General features: G+C 30.1%; 7 protein-coding genes and 2 non-coding genes across 9 annotated transcripts; 5 read left to right on the top strand and 4 right to left on the bottom strand.

The window, feature by feature from the left end:
* Positions 1–234: 234 nt before the first annotated feature.
* On the top strand, positions 235–308 carry TBLA0Btrna14V. Its single transcript has one exon. It is a non-coding gene; the product is annotated as a tRNA-Val (tRNA).
* A 754-nt stretch (positions 309–1,062) lies between these two features.
* On the top strand, positions 1,063–1,153 carry TBLA0Btrna7F. The gene is given in 2 exon segments: positions 1,063–1,100; positions 1,117–1,153. It is a non-coding gene; the product is annotated as a tRNA-Phe (tRNA).
* Positions 1,154–2,558: 1,405 nt separating this feature from the next.
* On the top strand, positions 2,559–5,063 carry TYW1 (putative tRNA 4-demethylwyosine synthase; the record flags this gene model as incomplete). Its single annotated transcript, XM_004178839.1, has 1 exon — positions 2,559–5,063. The coding sequence occupies one exon, from the start codon at positions 2,559–2,561 to the stop codon at positions 5,061–5,063; it is 2,505 nt and encodes an 834-aa protein (XP_004178887.1).
* Positions 5,064–5,734: 671 nt separating this feature from the next.
* Positions 5,735–7,183, top strand: ALG2 (GDP-Man:Man(1)GlcNAc(2)-PP-dolichol alpha-1,3-mannosyltransferase; the record flags this gene model as incomplete). Its single annotated transcript, XM_004178838.1, has 1 exon — positions 5,735–7,183. The coding sequence occupies one exon, from the start codon at positions 5,735–5,737 to the stop codon at positions 7,181–7,183; it is 1,449 nt and encodes a 482-aa protein (XP_004178886.1).
* A 411-nt stretch (positions 7,184–7,594) lies between these two features.
* Positions 7,595–9,928, bottom strand: SGF73 (deubiquitination module subunit SGF73; the record flags this gene model as incomplete). The annotated part of the gene is made up of 1 exon (XM_004178837.1): positions 7,595–9,928. The coding sequence occupies one exon, from the start codon at positions 9,926–9,928 to the stop codon at positions 7,595–7,597; it is 2,334 nt and encodes a 777-aa protein (XP_004178885.1).
* A 798-nt stretch (positions 9,929–10,726) lies between these two features.
* Positions 10,727–11,686, bottom strand: PGC1 (phosphatidylglycerol phospholipase; the record flags this gene model as incomplete). The annotated part of the gene is made up of 1 exon (XM_004178836.1): positions 10,727–11,686. The coding sequence occupies one exon, from the start codon at positions 11,684–11,686 to the stop codon at positions 10,727–10,729; it is 960 nt and encodes a 319-aa protein (XP_004178884.1).
* A 396-nt stretch (positions 11,687–12,082) lies between these two features.
* Positions 12,083–13,198, bottom strand: NPY1 (NAD(+) diphosphatase; the record flags this gene model as incomplete). Its single annotated transcript, XM_004178835.1, has 1 exon — positions 12,083–13,198. The coding sequence occupies one exon, from the start codon at positions 13,196–13,198 to the stop codon at positions 12,083–12,085; it is 1,116 nt and encodes a 371-aa protein (XP_004178883.1).
* Positions 13,199–14,778: 1,580 nt separating this feature from the next.
* On the top strand, positions 14,779–16,359 carry TBLA0B05310 (uncharacterized protein; the record flags this gene model as incomplete). Its single annotated transcript, XM_004178834.1, has 1 exon — positions 14,779–16,359. One exon carries the CDS (start codon positions 14,779–14,781, stop codon positions 16,357–16,359), a length of 1,581 nt encoding a protein of 526 aa, XP_004178882.1.
* A 1,078-nt stretch (positions 16,360–17,437) lies between these two features.
* Positions 17,438–18,055, bottom strand: MNP1 (mitochondrial 54S ribosomal protein bL12m; the record flags this gene model as incomplete). Its single annotated transcript, XM_004178833.1, has 1 exon — positions 17,438–18,055. One exon carries the CDS (start codon positions 18,053–18,055, stop codon positions 17,438–17,440), a length of 618 nt encoding a protein of 205 aa, XP_004178881.1.
* Between the last annotated feature and the right edge of the window lie 624 nt (positions 18,056–18,679).

The raw sequence follows: 18,679 nt of genomic DNA, 5'->3' as shown, positions 1-18,679 counted from the left end.
AACTAAAATGAATATATTTCTTAAATAGTGTTTTTCTATATAAACAGAAAAACACATTTTAAACAATAAGTCACGTGATAAAAGTCTTTTACCACTTAATAGAAAATGATATAATCATATTCCAGCATAATCTTGTAATACAACCTGGAACTACTGATCTCAGTACCGTCGGAACTCTGAAATACCACCCTTGTCCTGTCAGTCTCGTATTAAAAAACAGCATAAGAGATATATGGTTTCGTGGTCTAGTTGGTTATGGCATCTGCTTAACACGCAGAACGTCCCCAGTTCGATCCTGGGCGAAATCATTTTATAACTATTGTTACATCATGTCACATATTCTTAATAGTTCAAATTATTAATATGTGGCGCAACTCTTTTTAGAAGTATTGTCATACATTCTAAGAATATGTATCACGTGATTTCAAGGATTAATAATTATGTATATATTCATCAAGGTCAGACACAAATCATCTGACACGAAAAACAAATGAAGAAAGCAACGAACGGGTTGAGTTTCTAAGTCTAGAGAAAAGTATTAATATCTTAATTACCGTACACAGTTAGATAAATAGAGCCTTTATACCAAGTATAATATAGTTAGAACTCCGACTTGCTGCAATAGAAGAAGGAGAAGGCATTTACAAGATACATAGATTGGAACCACAAAAATTGTGACAGCTACGTTAGTCACGTCTATAAATCAGGATCACGTGATAACGGAATGAACATGTAGATCAACAAGTGAATCATGAACATAAATTCTATTTAAGAATCTAAAGCTAAAAGAATAAATTAGAGGGTTAAGGTGGAACAAAGAGGTAAGAACCAGAAAACTACTGGGATTCAAGAGAGTTAGACACTGTATAACAATGTCTAACTCTCTTGAATTCCAGTACATTTTAAATAATAAGTCACGTGATAAAAGTCTTTTACCACTTAATAGAAAATGATATAATCATATTCCAGAAAATTTAAGCCCTTAGAGCAATGTGCGTTTAAGTGTTTACATACTCAAATACACAAATACTCAAATTAAACTAATTAGAAGTAGAAAAATAAGCGGGTTTAGCTCAGTTGGGAGAGCGCCAGACTGAAGAATACTTTTGTTTGAGATATCTGGAGGTCCTGTGTTCGATCCACAGAAGTCGCACTTATATTTTTTTGGATGTAACAATTTTAAGCTTTGCTACTCCTAGTAGTATATCTTTTTGGCTGCTAGTTTAATACCAACTGTTTATTAAACTATACAACTATATACCCGAGCCTACGTAAGTTAAATATTATTATTATTACGTTCCGTATTTGTTCACTATACACTTCCATCTTTTGTATCTCGTCCTTTTTGTTTTCTGGTTCTTACCTCTTTGTTCTACCTTAACCCTCTAGTTTATTCTTTTAGCTTTAGATTCTTAAATAGAATTTATGTTCATGATTCACTTACTTGTTAATCTACATGTTCATTCCGTTATCACGTGATCCTAATTTATACACGTGACTAACGTAGCTCACACTACGTGACATTTTTTATTTATTTTTTTCTCGCTGATTCGTACGTGCCACGTGACTGCTTAATGGCGGTAAAACTATTCAAATAAAGACTAAAATAAATATATATCTTTCTCTATTAATTGTATATTTCTTAATTAGCATATTCTTTCTTGTTCTGGTTCACTTAAAAAGGTTAATAACCTTTTGGATAATTAATAAAACTAAGAAAAAAAAGGGAAATAACTTGAGTGTTATTTGCAGTTTTGCCTTCAATATTTGTGATTCTTTTTTTATTTTTTATTCTTAATTGGATTACTTTGAAAAACTACAAAGAATACAGTTGTCAAGCCATAACATAAGAATATATAATCTTTTTTGCCGCCGGATTTAAAACCTATTTATTAATTAAGGGTAGATTCAATTAATAACCTGTAAGTCAATTATTAGTTTTCTATTCAAAAATGATCGTGTAATTCTGAAACGGTAAAATAAACTAGCACAAGAAAAGGAAGGTTATATTTTTTACTCTCCACAAAAGAATATTTTTCTTAATCTTCATTTTTTTTAAATCTTCCTAATAATTGTTCATACATTAAATTATATGGTAATATAACTTGGTAAGGTCGATAACACAGGACTATCTGATATTATTGTAATATCCCTATACGGATTATACTTTGCATAGGTCCCATTATCTTAAGGCCATAAAGCAAATTGCATTAAAAGAGTAAAAACTTTAAAGAAAATATTGTAAATCTTGTAAATTATTTCTTATTCTTTGGTAAAAAAAGTACTCTATCAGGAACTTTTTTAATGCTGTTTTTATTTCACAAATCTATTCATTCTTATATAGGTTATGTCACATTAGTAATAGTGAAATCCGGAGATTTTATTGGCTGAACTAATGCGAAAGAAGAAACTACCGAAGATGAAATATGTAAAATCGATGAGGTAAAAAAATGGTATAAAATAGATAAGCACTAAAAATATAAAAAAAGTAATTGATAAATCCATAATCAATACCAAAGCTCTTTTTTTAATAAGTACTGAAGGATAACCACAAAGAAATGGATGCTATAGGTAAACATAACGTGTCTGTTGCTGTTGGTGCTTCAGCTATAGCTTACTGCTATTTTGGTGGGAGAACATCTTTTGCTTTGGTTGGTGTTGTGCTATACGATATGTTTTATTCAAACTATGTATTCAAATCATCAAGTCCTACTTCTGCTAATTTTGTAGTTGAACCTGAACCTGTAGAGAAGAAAAAACATAAATGTTGTGGGGGCAAAGGTGGCTCAGGTTGCTGTTCAAATAAGAAGGACGCTAACGATAAAGCCAAGAAATCTTGTAAATGTGGCCATAAAAAAAATACAAAAGAAAGTAAGACTGTCCCATTATCTACTGGATTCACTAATAAAATCACACTAGAAAAATCTATTGGTGATATTACTAATAGCACTAAAGATAACTCTTTCCCAATAGCGGTTGACTTTACTCAATCATTTAAGCCTAAAAAGACTAAAGGCAAAAAGAAGGATACATCAAAAAAAGTTATAATTTCTAAATTACCATCAAAGAATTCTTCAGAAGAAGACGTTTCTGCCTCTCAGCCTATTGCGGTCATTGATCCTTCGACTGTGAAATCAGCTATGACTGTCTCCACTGATAAGCTGATTAATTCTCAAATTTATATTTTTTATTCTTCATTACAAGGAGCTTCATTACGCGTCGCTAATAGAGTAAAAGATAATTTAAGTAATAAAGTACAAGATTTAAAATATACTCCGATTGTAATTCATTTGGATGAAATTGATGATTTAGACGACTTTTTTGTTAATCTACCATCATCAGAAAATAACCAAATTAATAGTTTATATATATTGGTTATACCATCATATGATACCGATTGTCCCTTGGATTATTTCTTACAAACTTTGCAAGAAAACTTTTACGACTGGAGGATTAATAAATTTCCATTAACCAAATTATCAGGTTATACTGTCCTAGGTTTAGGTGATAAAGAATCTTGGCCAGAAAAATTTTGTTACCAAGCTAAAAAGGTAGATCACTGGCTATCAAAATTAGGTGGTAGAAGAATTTACCCAGTAGGAGAGATATGTATGAAAACAGAAGGAGATTCTAAAGTTGATGAATGGTCAGATTTATTGTCTGAATGTTTGAAGGATGATAATCCAATTGTTTATCAATATGAGCAATCTGATGATGAAGATAGCGATGAGGAAAATAGTGAAGCAGAAGATGAAGACCTTCAAGATGTGGAGGATATTGTTAAAAATGGAAAGGTAATTAATGATACAGATATCAAGCAGATGGTGTCAAAAAACAGTCCAACTTTCAAACAATTAAAGAAGCAAGGTTATCATATCGTCGGATCCCATTCAGGGGTTAAAATCTGTAGGTGGACAAAGAGTGATTTGAGAGGGACAGGTTCATGTTATAAGCAATCTTTATTCAACATTACTTCAAGTAGATGTATGGAGCTAACACCATCATTAGCTTGTTCGTCAAAATGTGTCTTTTGTTGGAGACATGGTACCAACCCAGTATCGAAAACTTGGAGATGGGAAGTGGATGAGCCAGAATATATCCTTGAAAATGCATTAAAGGGTCACTATGCTATGATTAAGCAAATGAGAGGTGTTCCTGGTGTTGTTGCAGAACGTTTTCAAAAAGCATTTAAAGTTGGTCATTGTGCTTTGTCTTTGGTTGGTGAGCCAATTATGTATCCATATATTAATAGATTTGTTGAATTATTACACGAAAAGGAGATAACAAGTTTCTTAGTTTGTAATGCACAGCATCCAGAACCATTAGAAAACTTAGGTAAAGTCACGCAATTATATGTTTCAATTGATGCCCCAACAAAGGATGAATTAAGAAAGGTTGATAGGCCACTATTTAAAGATTTTTGGGAAAGAATGTTGCAATGTTTGGATATTTTAAACACTAAGCAACATCATCAAAGAACTGTTTTTAGGTTAACCTTAGTTAAAGGTTTTAATATGGGTGATATTTCTGCTTATGCTGATTTAGTTCAAAGAGGGTCCCCATGTTTCATCGAAGTTAAAGGTGCAACTTTCTCTGGTACTTCAAAATCTGGATCAAATCCATTAACAATGCAGAATATACCATTTTATGAGGAATGTACTAATTTTGTTAAGGAATTTGCAAAGGAATTGCAAAGAAGAGGCTTAGATTATGATTTGGCTGCAGAACATGCCCATTCAAACTGTATCTTACTTGCCCACAAGAAATTTCAAATCAATGGTGAATGGTATACGCATATTGATTTTGCCAAATTCTTCGAATTATTAAATTCTGGTAAAGATTTTACTCACATGGATTATATGGCAAAGACCCCAGAATGGGCATTATTTGGCAATGGTGGGTTTGCTCCAGGTAATACAAGAGTCTACAGAAAGGGAAAGAATAAGCAAAAGAAACAAGACGATAGCTCTCAAGTTGATACAAATATGGAAACTACAATTAAACCTGGAAACGATATCACAGATAAAATGATTACCACCAATGAAGTAAAAGCTGCAGTATAAAGTTTGATAGCTCCCGGCTTGTGCTATATATTTATTTATTCAAAAAATGTTTTTTTCTGTTTTTGTATACTATGTATTTATTTATTCATCTTTTTCTATATATGTCGTCTATATCAAACTCTTTACTTACTGTTTGACCTTGGTAGATAGGTCTAGTTTATTAGCAACTTAAGTTTAAATGGTACACAAGTACTTCAATAAAAACGGTCGTGTTCGTATCGTATATAATTTGATGTGTAAAAGGTATCATTAAAAGAGGGAATAAAATAGTGCAACTACGATTGAGGTTTAGTTTCATATTTTCTTAATATCCTCTACTTTTTTTCCATTTAAATATTTTACATATGTCGTTTAATTACCAAGAAAAAAAGTTGATGATTGACACTAAATATAAAAAATTATAGAGTAGTAAACATTTTTTTAAAAAAATTAATTATAGTTGTATATATTAAATCAATAAACTAGCAGTAGAAAAATACTACTTAAAGCATCATTCTTTATGGTATAAATAGATATTTGACCTATTTTCTACAAATCGTATACTTTTCGGAGTCGTCATTAAAAGTAACTTTTCCTTCAGAAAAACTAGTCAAAAACGCCTATATAATTAGTAGCAGCTTTCAAATTCATTTGTAAACGAAACATAATTCATAAAGAAATCCAGCATTAAAATGAGTAACCTAAGAGCTACTATTATTAGCTCAAATAAGACTGATAAAAAGAATCTTCAAATTGCCTTTATTCATCCTGATTTAGGGATTGGAGGTGCTGAAAGATTGGTTGTGGATGCTGCAGTTGGCCTTCAGGAGGTAGGTCATAATGTTACAGCTTATACCAATCATTGCGATTTAAGCCACTGTTTTGAAGAAGTGAAAAATGGAACATTAAAAGTAGAAGTTTACGGTGATTCACTCCCAATTAGTTTCTTTGGTAAATTCTTCATTATTTTTGCAAATATTAGACAGCTATATTTGGTTTTCCAATTAATCAGAACAGGGAAAATCAAAGAATATGATTTATTTATTGTTGACCAATTATCAACATGCATTCCATTGTTACATTATTTCTCAAATGCAAAAGTCATGTATTACTGTCATTTTCCTGATCAGCTTCTGGCTAAAAGAACCAGCTTGTTAAAGAAATTGTATCGTATTCCTTTTGACTTATTAGAACAGATGACTATCAGTGTGGCTGATAGTGTAGTTGTTAATTCCAAGTTCACAAGGTCAATGTACAAAAAGACTTTCAATTATTTGAAGCATAAAGAAGAACCAGGGGTCATTTATCCATGTGTGGATTTAACTCCCCTACCAATCGAATCATATGATAGAGATTTGTTACAAGTTATCTTAAATCCTCATGACAAATTTTATTTGAGTATTAACAGATATGAAATTAAAAAAAATATTGAATTGGCTTTAAAAGGGTTTGCATTATCATCTGAAAGAAATAATGATAATGCTAAGCTAATAATTTGTGGTGGTTACGATGAGAGAGTTACTGAAAATGTTATATATCACAAGCAGTTAGAAAAAATTGCAGGTGATTTAGAGTTAAGCCACGCAACTATATTTTATCCTGAATTTAAAAAGCAAAAGAGCTTGCATGACTTTAAAGTCTCAAACTGTAAGGTTATATTTTTAACTTCAATTTCTTCTTCATTGAAAGAATTATTATTGGAAAAAACCGAAATGCTACTATACACTCCTACTAATGAACATTTTGGTATTGTGCCCTTAGAAGCGATGAAATATGGCAAACCTGTCTTAGCAGCAAATAGCGGTGGTCCTTTAGAAACTGTTATTTCATATGTTGAGGGCAAAAATAATAAAACTGCCACCGGATGGCAGCGCAACCCAGACCCTAAATTATGGGCAGAAGCTATTGAAGAGTATTTAGAGATAAAGAATGGAAAATTGGTTGATTTCACTAAGAATGGGCCTCGTAAAGTAAATGAAGAATTTATTCGTCCTGCAATGACAGATAGTTTTGAAAAATACTTTTCTCAGTTTATGAATACCAAAAGAGCAATTTATTTATGGGAAAAATTAATCCCAGCTGTTTGCGTACTGCTCCTACTTTCTATTCCTGTTATAATTTCACGTTTAATGTTTTTTTAGCTTGATTTTTATTTGGTTTTATTTATTTTCATTGATATAATTCTCATTTTATAAACAATTATATATAATTCTTATGTAATATTAGTAATGTTATTGTCTGATACTTGCCATTTTAAGCATACTTCTTAAGACTCAACTGGGACCAAGATTAATATCAATATATGATTTTTTTTATTAGACTCTAAGCTCTTCTAATCAAGATATAAAAAAATAAATTGTTTTTTGGTGAATTGCTTTTTATAAATAAATAGTGATAAACTATAAATGTGAAAAAAATGAAAGAAATATGAATACTATTATTACAATGTTAGTGTTAATGAAAATGTTAGAATTAGAATAAAAGGTAAAATGCAATCTATCGTCTGGTATATTTCGTAATGAATTTTATGAGAAGGTAATATTACAGTTTAACTAACTATTAGGCTGTTTTATGCCAATATTCACGGGACTACCAATGGCCTGATTGGCTACATTTGGCGATCCTACATTACTGTTAATCATATTTCCTGGAGAGCTCAAAGCAGTTTGATTATTGGAAGTATTTATATTTGTATTTGTGTTTGGAAGGGTATTGATAGATGCTGAAAAATTAGAAGTTTCCATCTGTTGTTTCTTTACTTGTTGCTGCTGCTGTTGCTGTTGCTGTTGTAGTCTCTCTAGTTCGGCAGGAGTTCTACCCGCCTGTACAGGTTTAGAACCTTGATTTACACTCGTATTATTTGGAATTTTATTATTATGTTGTTGATTCATCATCTGTGCCTGCATTAATCGTTGTTGCTGTTGCTGTTGTAATTTTTGAATTTGTTGAGAAGTTAAGTTTTGATGATGTTCAGAGTGACCTGACTGTTGATTTATTGGCTGTGGAATACGTATACGGAATTTATAGTCTGTGGTTCTATCCAAATCTAAACAACCAACACGAGAGTGAATTGCACCATAACCTGGTGATGAATAGCCTGGTTTAACTGGAAATGATGATGCAAACATTTCCCTCATTCTAAAATATTTGGTTCTCTTTCTTGTAGAGGAAAGCACAGTACCATCTAACGGCAAAGGTAAAGATCTAGATATACCATTTAATACCTGAGTAGTTTCTTCTTCTGGAGTAATTGTTGGAATATTTTCTTCTTCTACTTTTTTACTATTCTTAGTATCTTTTGCATTCTTATTATTTTTTTTACTATTGGCTGAAGCATTCTTTCTCTGCTTGTTTCTAGCAGATTGTTGAGCCTTTTTCTTTTCCTTTTGAATAATTTTCTCCTTTTTCAATTGTTCTTGTAGTTGAGCACGCTTTTCTGCAGCTGCACCAATCTTAGTTTTATGTTCTTTATGATATTCAGCTAACAATTGATCATAAGTTTTTGTTCTACCAACAACTGCTCTTTTAGCGCCCATTGAATGGGATTTACATGTTAAAGATCTTGCACAGTACCCACCTTCTGGTAAAGCAACACCACACTGCTTATCAAAATCAATTAAATGTTTTTCGGTTGGATTTCTTTGCTTGACTTTTCTTTGGCTTTTCTTAGATCCATTTGCACTAGTAGTACCTGGAATAGATGCAGACACTGAATCTGATCTTGTAACGTTCGATGAGATGCCATTTTCTGTATCGTTCTCCACAATATCAGTTTTATTTTTACTTGGAGTGCTTTGCTCAGAAACTTTTTGTTTCTTATTAGGCGATTGTAATTCTTTCAAATTGTCGTCGATAGGATTTCTCTTATTCTTATTCTTGCTGTTATTATTAGTATTACTGCTATTATTACTATTATTATTACTGCTGTTATTATTATTATTATTATTATTATTATTATTGTTATTGTTATTGTTGTTATTATTATTATCATTATTATTATTATTACTGCTACTGTTTCCGCCGTTATTATTATTATTACTATCAGTACCATTATCGTTACTATTATCGTTATACTTATCAGAATTCTTACTATTGTTGTCTTTGTTGTTATCTTCATCATTATTATTTTTACCATTTGCATTATTTTTATCACTTAGATCTTCTGCATTATTAGTGCTTGCATCGCCATCTTTGGTTAGACTAACATCAAGATCAACGTCATCTACGGAGCTTAACTCTTCATCATCACTATCATCATCCATTATATTACGAACCCTATTATTATTTCCAGAATGTTTCTTTTTTATATGATCATTTTTGCTACTAGAGCTATCATCGCTATTACCATTTCGATCATCATCATAATCGTCTTCATCATCATCATCGTCATCGTCATCTACATCATCGTCATCGTCATCTACATCATCATCATCATCATCATCATCGTCATCACTGATACCATTAATTTTGGACTTTTTATTTTTCTTATGGACTTTATGATTTTTCTTTAAAAAAGGTTTATTATTCTTATCTTTTAAATCTCTATCTGATCCTTTACAAAATTTTTCCAAATGATCAATTATTGAATCAGAACTTAATGGCTTACCACATTTATTACAAATTCTATATTTTAAATTCAAATCTAATGGAGAATCTTCTAATAATCTTACATTTGGATTGAAATATTTTTCTTTACTTTCTGGACTAATATTAAAATATTTGTATTTGCTATCTTTCTGGGCGTCTAATATACGCTTCCACCCCCTGTGAATATTTTTATTGACATTTCCATTTTCTGTTCCATTGAAGATAGATGCCTGTGTAATTGATGGGAATCTATCTTTAATAGATTGTTTAATACCTTTAATTGTTGTACTTTCAGACATAATGACGTAAACAATGGAAATGGCCCTTAATCACAAATAGTAAAATATAATTTAATATCAATTCAATTAGAGTTTCAAAGTCACAATTCACGTAAGAATCAAATTTAACTTTTGAAAATTTGTATCAAATTATTTCAAAACGATCCTAGGCCAAACTTCTTTGGTTTTCTCCTAAGGACAGGTATATCTTAAATTCGGAATTTATTTTTTTTTCTTAGAAGATTTATTCTTTCAAGTGTGAAACTTTATTGAATATTTTTCAACTAGTAAATCCTTTCTAATTTGATTCAATGTATTTTATTTCCCAAGGCGGTTGTTTTAACAATTAACTGTAAATTCTTAATTAAAAAATTTAGAATTAAAATTGGAGGTTTAAAATTAGAGGGAAAAAGGCGATGCGCAATATTCGAACAGACGATGCCTATTATTAGCATCATATTTTAAAGGATAATAACAAAACAATTGCGAGATTGAAATAGTGTTGATGAAATATTAATGTGCAAGTTTATTTTATTTTATTTTATTTTATTGTGATTTAGTTTATTTTATTTTATTTTCTCTTTTTCTTTTTTTTTTAATTTTTTTGTTTTGAGTTGTAACTTTTTCACTTGTGCTTATACAATATATAGATAACAAAGAATAATAAAGCAAAGTTTTAAAAGAATGAATAGTAAGCTTGTGCTGTTTATAAAATGTGTCGTGTAATATATAAGGGTATAAAAAGAAGATACATAATAAGAGAAAAGAAAAAAAAATCAAAATAAAATGAAAAAGCAAAAAAAATGTATTACATCGTTATCATAAGAATGCGATGTATCTCAAGAAAAAAAAGATCAAATGTGCAAATGAGAAACCAAAAATAGGATAATGGACCCATTTAGACATCACTAAAGCAGCAAAAAAATTGTAAATAGCTAAATAAAATCTAACTCTGAATCCCTCAGTAGTATTGAATCTGGGTAGGGTAAACTTTTCAGTGAGAGCATCTGGTTTATAATATTGCTCACATAAAATTCTAGCTTCTTCTGGGAAATCAGTGACTACACCATAAATCCCAGGGACTTGAGAAGTCATTTGGAAATCCAAAGCTTTATTGATAGTCCAAACAAATGTTTTGATATCTTCTTTATGCAGAATAGGTTGGAGTTCGTATCTATATCTTTCTGTCCATGTAGCTACGAAATGAATACTGACAGCAAATAATTTATAATGATCATTATTCAATTTTTTCGAATAATCCATAAATTGTTCTAATATATCCATAGAAAAAGTGATTACCATGACTCTGAAGTCTTTCAAAACCCCAGTTTCATAACCATATTTAAACCAATCAGGCATCCAAAGACCGAATATAATTCTTGTTTGCCAGTATTTGATATCATTTTTAATAGATAACATTAAAGAGTAAGTCTTTAAAAGGATCAATTTATCATTTGTAAATTTAATATCTAAAATGGCAGTGACATTTGGATTTTCAATTAACCAATTTAAAAAAAGTTCTAAAGTTGGTAAATGAGATAAAGGTTCAACTTTACAACGTAAATTAGCCAATGTTGAATAATTTGTCTTGTCGATGTTATAGTTTTTATTCCACATTCTACCAGTGGTTGAATCATGATTAATAACAACAATACCGTCTGCTGTCATTTGTAAATCTGTTTCAATAATGTCGACTGTAGAATAAGCATTTTCAAACGCCATCATTGTATTTTCTGGGTATTTACCCCTGTAACCTCTATGCCCTGCAATAACTACCATTCTAGAGGAATCCCTTATTTATATAACTAAATTTTATTGAAATAAAGATAACTATTTCTTTTATTTAAACTTTATAAATGATAATTTTTTTTAATGAAATCAAAAGGCTTTATTCTTTAAAACGTAATGCTAAACATAATAGTGTTTATAACTTAATGTATTTAATTCTAGTCAAATTTTGAAATTTCATTTTGTTAGCGGATGAGGTCCGAGAAATGAATCAAATAGGTAAAAAAAGACGCCAGGCAAAAAAAAATACAAAACAAGAAATCTATAATAGGGATGATGGTTTATCAAATGATCTACCACGAATTATATGCATAAATTCTATAATATTTGGGAAACATAAGTATAAATTTATCCATATACATACATTTATATGCTATCTATGCGAAGTTATAATTTGGGCTTTACATATCTAGATGCAATTTCTTTCAATAAAGTAAAAGCGATTGTTCGATCACCTGGGAATTTGATGTCATCTGTTAATGAGATGAGATTCGAAGTATTTTCTCCACATCTTACCAATGCATCGATTAGAAGTTGCGTATCAAACCAAATAGCTTCTTCCAATTCAGGATCATGACCTAAATATACATTTTCGTTAACACCATTAAATTCAACTTTGGTAATACAACCAATCATTAAATTTGCAGGATAGGGCCAAGGCTGGGAAGACACCAAGACGACGTTTTCTGATGATGCTCTTACACCAGTTTCCTCCCAGGCTTCTCTAACACATGCTTGTTCCACAGACTCACCAGGTTCCATGAACCCCGCCACGGTGGAGAAGAGTCTAAATCCACCTTCTTGCTCAGTTTTCCTGGCTCTTTTATTTCTACCAATTAAAAACTTCGACCCATCCATATTTGTAATGGAAGTAATTATAATAGGGTCTGTTCTGGGGAACCATATATTATCGACGTTGGCGTTTTTAACGGGACACATATTTTCCTTTGATGAAGAAGAACAATGGACTTTAGTACCTAAATCTAAAAGATACATCCTACTACCACAACCTGGACAAAACTTGTATTTCAATTGCCATTTCAAATACATTTGAGCATACGAATAAATAGATGCATGAAATTTGGATAATGTGAAAGCCTGAGCCATTGATTCCAAAACGGTGGTGCTCTGGGGGATAACGTAATCATCCTGACGGATATCTATTCCAAATACAGGCACCCCCATATAATCATTATATCTGAAAACGTGATCATCTTGAGAATATTCTGTAGATAAACCTAAAAATACAAGGCTAAATTGATTATCAAATGGGGTAATGTTTTCTGGCGATGTGGTAAATACTTCTCTATATTTTGCTAAGATATTGGATACATCGGTCAAATAAGGGAGATATAACGACTTAGGATTATCCTTAACCGCCAGAGCTCTACCTTTCAGGAAAACTATTGTTTTGGAATATTGGAATTGTAATAATTTTTCTTGAAAGATCGGATCTGATCTTAAGAATGTAATTCTGTTAATGCCGTCTGCAGTGAAAAACATCTCCTGAAATAAGCCTTGTATGGATAAAATTATCAATAGATATTACAACAGTAACAAAGGATCATCTTGCAAAATAAAAATAAAATAAAATGTAACGATGTTTCCAGATCGGTAAAACTTGAAGGGTTTGTTTTATATATAAGTATATGATAAAAATTGCCTTACTAAGCTAAGCACGCTTTAGGCTGACCAATCTGCCGTAAAAACGGTGTAAAAACGGTGTAAAAACGGTGTAAAAACCGATGAGCCGTGCGGAATGACCCACTAAGAATGAAAATGGGTGTTGTCATTACTTTTTGTACCAAATAACACGTGTATGGTCTTAGTATCTTGACCTATGGTAGAGTAGTGAGAAATAAGTAGAGATAGTAGCAGTTTAACTTTTAATTTGAGTCCGAAAGAAAAAGTTGACAAAAAAAAATAAAACTTGTACACAGACACATAAAGGATGCGACAAAGGAAACCATTTTGCTGAATGTGGTTAACTTTGATTTTGCCTGACTCCCGATAAATTCAGGGTGCTAGATAAATCATAAATTTGACAAACAGAAAATAAGAGTGATACTTTCTCCTGGAACGTATCATATTCAACCCTTATGAAACGTAACTTGAAATATAAATTGAAATATAAATTGAAATACAAGTTGCGATAGAAGGAGAAAAGGATATTATTGATTTTTCATCCTTTAACGTTTGCGCGTGCAACATTTATATACGTATTTAACTAGTACTTCGTAACACTAAACAAAGTACGACTTACATATTATTTAAGAAACACTAGTTGCATCTTATGAAGGTGGCATTAACCCCATTATCTTATTATATACACGTACAGAGCTAGGTAGTTACAGGCTAGCAGTTACAACGGGTTAGCTTCTTGTTGTTCTCTCAACAAATTCCATTCCAATAAAAAATGTAATTACTCTTACTATTTGAAGTACCATTACATCAAGTCTAATTCTGATTGTCACAAAGATTTGTGAGGTTTGCAAAAGGTCTTGTTGTCTCCTGGAAACTATACCAAGAATAAAGACATTGCGTCGTACAAAAGGATGCAATTTTAAACAATCGCGCAGTTTACCCGGGACAGTGCCCAAAACAGAGAAACAAATTATTTTTGGTTTTTTTGATTTCTATTTGTAAGAAATATCTTCAAAATTAAAATTAAACAAAAGAAATACATAAATTCTAATTAATTTAATAAATTGTTTTAAACTTACATTAAAATTTTTTTTTTTTATTAGGTACTAAGTAAAGTTTCCTTTTTAATAGTTATTTTTTTTTTATTCCATAGATAGATAAGTAAATAGTTTTATTTTTTTTCCCATCAAGAACAAAGAAACCATCAGAATAGTAATAGGCCCCAGTGTATTGAGCATTGTAATATTGGCTTAGATTTTGATTTTTGATTTTTGAGTATTGATTTTTGGTTTAGAATTTGAATTTGAATTTGATTTGGTTTGATTTACGAATTTTAACATCGGCAAAGGACTCAATTCATTTATCTTAAAACATAGTAACTTATAGTTTACTACAATTCATATCATCTCATACATCAAAAATAGAAAATAAAAAATATCATGGATTTAAGAGTAGGTAGAAAGTTTCGTATCGGTAGAAAGATTGGTTCAGGTTCATTTGGTGATATCTATCATGGTACAAATTTAGTTTCTGGTGAAGAAGTAGCAATCAAATTAGAGTCTATAAGATCAAGACATCCTCAATTGGATTATGAATCACGAGTGTATAAATATTTGACCGGTGGTGTGGGGATTCCTTTTATTAGGTGGTTTGGCCGTGAAGGTGAATATAACGCCATGGTTATGGATTTATTAGGTCCTTCTTTGGAAGATCTTTTCAACTATTGTCATCGTCAATTTAGTTTCAAAACAGTTATCATGCTGGCTTTACAAATGATTTGCCGTGTTCAATACATCCACGGTAGATCTTTTATCCATAGAGATATTAAACCAGACAATTTCTTAATGGGTGTTGGCAGACGTGGTAGCACAGTTCATGTGATCGATCTAGGTCTATCCAAGAAATATAGAGATTTCAATACTCATAGACACATTCCTTATCGTGAAAATAAATCCTTGACTGGGACTGCTCGTTATGCTTCAGTCAACACTCATTTAGGAATTGAACAATCTCGTAGAGATGATTTGGAATCTCTAGGGTACGTTTTGATTTATTTCTGTAAAGGGTCTTTACCATGGCAAGGTTTGAAAGCCACCACGAAAAAGCAAAAATATGATCGTATTTTGGAAAAAAAATTATGTATTAGCGTCGAAGTCTTATGTGCTGGTTTGCCAGAAGAATTCTCACAATATATGAATTATTGTAAAAATTTAAAATTCGATGAAAGACCAGATTATTTGTTTTTGGCAAGATTATTTAAAGATTTGTCAATTAAATTGGAATACCACAATGATCATTTGTTTGATTGGACTATGCTAAGATATACTAAGGCCATGGTTGAAAAATCAGTTCCACAATTGACACAAACAAACAGCAATAATGCAAATAGTAATAATATTAAGGATAATAATGCAACGAATCTAAATGATAATTCAAATAATAATAACAATAATGATAACATTAATAATAATAATAATAATAATAATAATAATAATACTGCCACCGCCACTGCCACTAATAATAATAATGGAAGTGATAATAAACAAGAAGAAAAAGAACAGTTTAAAAATATTAAATTATTAGCCATGAAAAAGTTTGCCACTCATTTCCATTATTGTAAGATTGATGCCGTTAATGCTGGTGACAAACATTATCCAATCCCTGAAGAAATTAAACAACAAACTCAAGAAAATTTAACTGCTGCAGATTTCTTACCACCTGAATTATTGATACTAATAGAGAAAAATATGGATAATTTAAAACAAAACGCTCAACAAAATAACAACAATGATAACAATAACAACAACAATAATAATAACCCAACAAGAATACTTCAGCAAGCATCACCTCAACATCCGCAACATGTACAACAAGGGGGTGTTACTCAATATCCTCCACAAAATACTGCTTCTCCTGCACCGGCTGCTACTAATACTAATAACAATGGTACCACTCAATATGCTCCACAACTGACTGATCGTCGTGATACAAGACCATCCGGTCAAGATATTTGGCTATAATAATAATAATAATAATAATAAAAATAATAAAAATAATAAAAATAATAATAATAATAATGATAATAATAATAATAATAATAATAATAATAATAATAATATTAAAGAATTTTTACTATTTATTTATTGATTAATTATTTATGTTTTAATGTATTCTATCTGTTCTAATTGTTCTTTATGACGTTTTCGGTTTCACTAAATTTCAATTTAATACTGTTCATTTCAATTCAATTCGGTAATCATACATTCACTCATTCATTGATTCATTAAATATATATATTTTAACAAATAAAGGAAAAAAAAAGAAGAAAAAGAAAGAAAAAAAAGATAAAAGATGAATGAATAAAAAATGTAAAAATCAAAAATGGGAATAAATCTTGAATCTCTACTTATTTTTATATTACGTTAAAGAATAAATTTTTCTTTTTTTTTATTTTTTTTTTTTTTTTTTTTGTTTTTTTTGTTTTTGTTTTGTTTTGTTTATCTTTTGATCTGAGATATCTTATTATCTGAGTTTTCTTCAATTATAATACTATTATTCACCTTGGTTCTCTCTTAATATATTATTTTGGGTAATTACTCGCATAAATCGTTTCATCAAGAACAATTAAAAGGGACCAAGAAACAAATAAACAAATCAATACGTCAATAGGACGAAATACAAATATACATGCTATTAACTACAATAGAACAAATCAAAATAAGCCAAGCCAATTCAATATATACAAAAGCATATACAACACATTTCAATTCAATATAGTACAATATATAATATATAATACAATATAATATAGAATAATATAGTATAATATAGAACAATATAGTATAATATAGGATAATATAATATAATTCAAGAAAACAATTTGCAGTATTAATAAACATTAAAAGATTGGCATAATAGTAATGCTATATTCATTAAGAATATATATATATATATATTGAATTATTACTTGGTTAATGAATAAATACAGTTTGAATTATTTACTAATAATGAATTGTGTAATATTATTATACTATATTAATACTTATCAGACTTTCTTATTTACATGAAGATACATTTCATTAATAGCCAATTGATTGCTTATTCCAATGTAACTTTAGCGCCCAAATCTTCAAGAGTTTTCTTTATCTTGTCAGCATCATCCTTTGCCACGTTTTCTTTTAACAATTTTGGAGCTGCTTCAACAAATTTCTTAGCTTCAACTAAAGAAAGACCTAATAAACCCTTAACTTCCTTAATAATCTTTGGCTTACTCTTTGTTTCAAATGAATCTAATTTAATATTGAAAACAGTCTTTTCTTTGGATTCCTTTTTAGCTCCACTGCTTTCACCATCTTCTTCACTAACAGCAGCTGCACCATTAGCACTGCCTGCAGTAGCAACAGCAGGAGCAGCCATTGCAAAATCAGGTATGTTTAACTTTGTCTTTAATTCTGTCACTAAAGAAGCAGTTTCCAATAGTGTTAATGCTGAAATTTGATCCACCAAAGCTTGAATTTTTGGACTCACTTCTTGAACAGCTTTACTTGGCGCACTTTCTTCCTTTTTTATGGAATCATCTTTTGAAATAGAATTATATGAAGGAGATTGAGTCCAAAGCAAACGCGCCGATGAATTAACTATTCTTGAATTGAACAATACTCTTGATGGTCTGGCAATAGAAAGAGAGTTTCTTAATAGAATTCGTGAAGATGACATTGGTATTAAAATGATCTATAGATAACTTTTATTGTAATCTTTCTACTTTTCTATTTTTATTTTTTTTTACATTTTATCTTTTATTGAACCTTAATTTTTTTTTAAAGATTCATGGAAGATTTCCATTTCAAAGAAAAAAATAAAATTGTCACGTGCAACAAAATAATAAATAATAAAAATGCTATTAAATGGTGTTAAATTGTTAAAGTTAAACTACAAGATTATTTAGAGATATACCAAGTCAAGTATATTACTTTGTAAACCACTCGACTCAATTAAGGAAAACAAGAATTTTTGATGTGAATGAAATGTCTGTGAAATGACGATTTGTTGATACTATCCAACATATATGGAAAACTATAGATGAAGTAAATATGGTAATATCTATACTTAACCGTAACCACGAGTCAATTTGGATTTAATAATATCCTAATGATCTTTTTACAATATATGATTTTATGATATTTTACATTAGCAAAATTTACATATATATCCTATATTTGTAGTGCAACATTATCATTTTTACATGAATAAAGCCTTTATACATATAAAAAACATTAATGAAATTAGAAAATACTTCAACATAAGAAAACGAATATTTATATAAATGTAGATATTCTTTAG

The sequence above is a fragment of the Henningerozyma blattae genome, chromosome 2, assembly GCF_000315915.1.
Source record: "Henningerozyma blattae CBS 6284 chromosome 2, complete genome".
Taxonomy (NCBI): Eukaryota; Fungi; Ascomycota; class Saccharomycetes; order Saccharomycetales; family Saccharomycetaceae; genus Henningerozyma; species Henningerozyma blattae.
The sequence above is the reverse complement of the archived record's forward strand: the minus strand, read 5'-3'. Positions and strand labels throughout refer to the sequence as shown.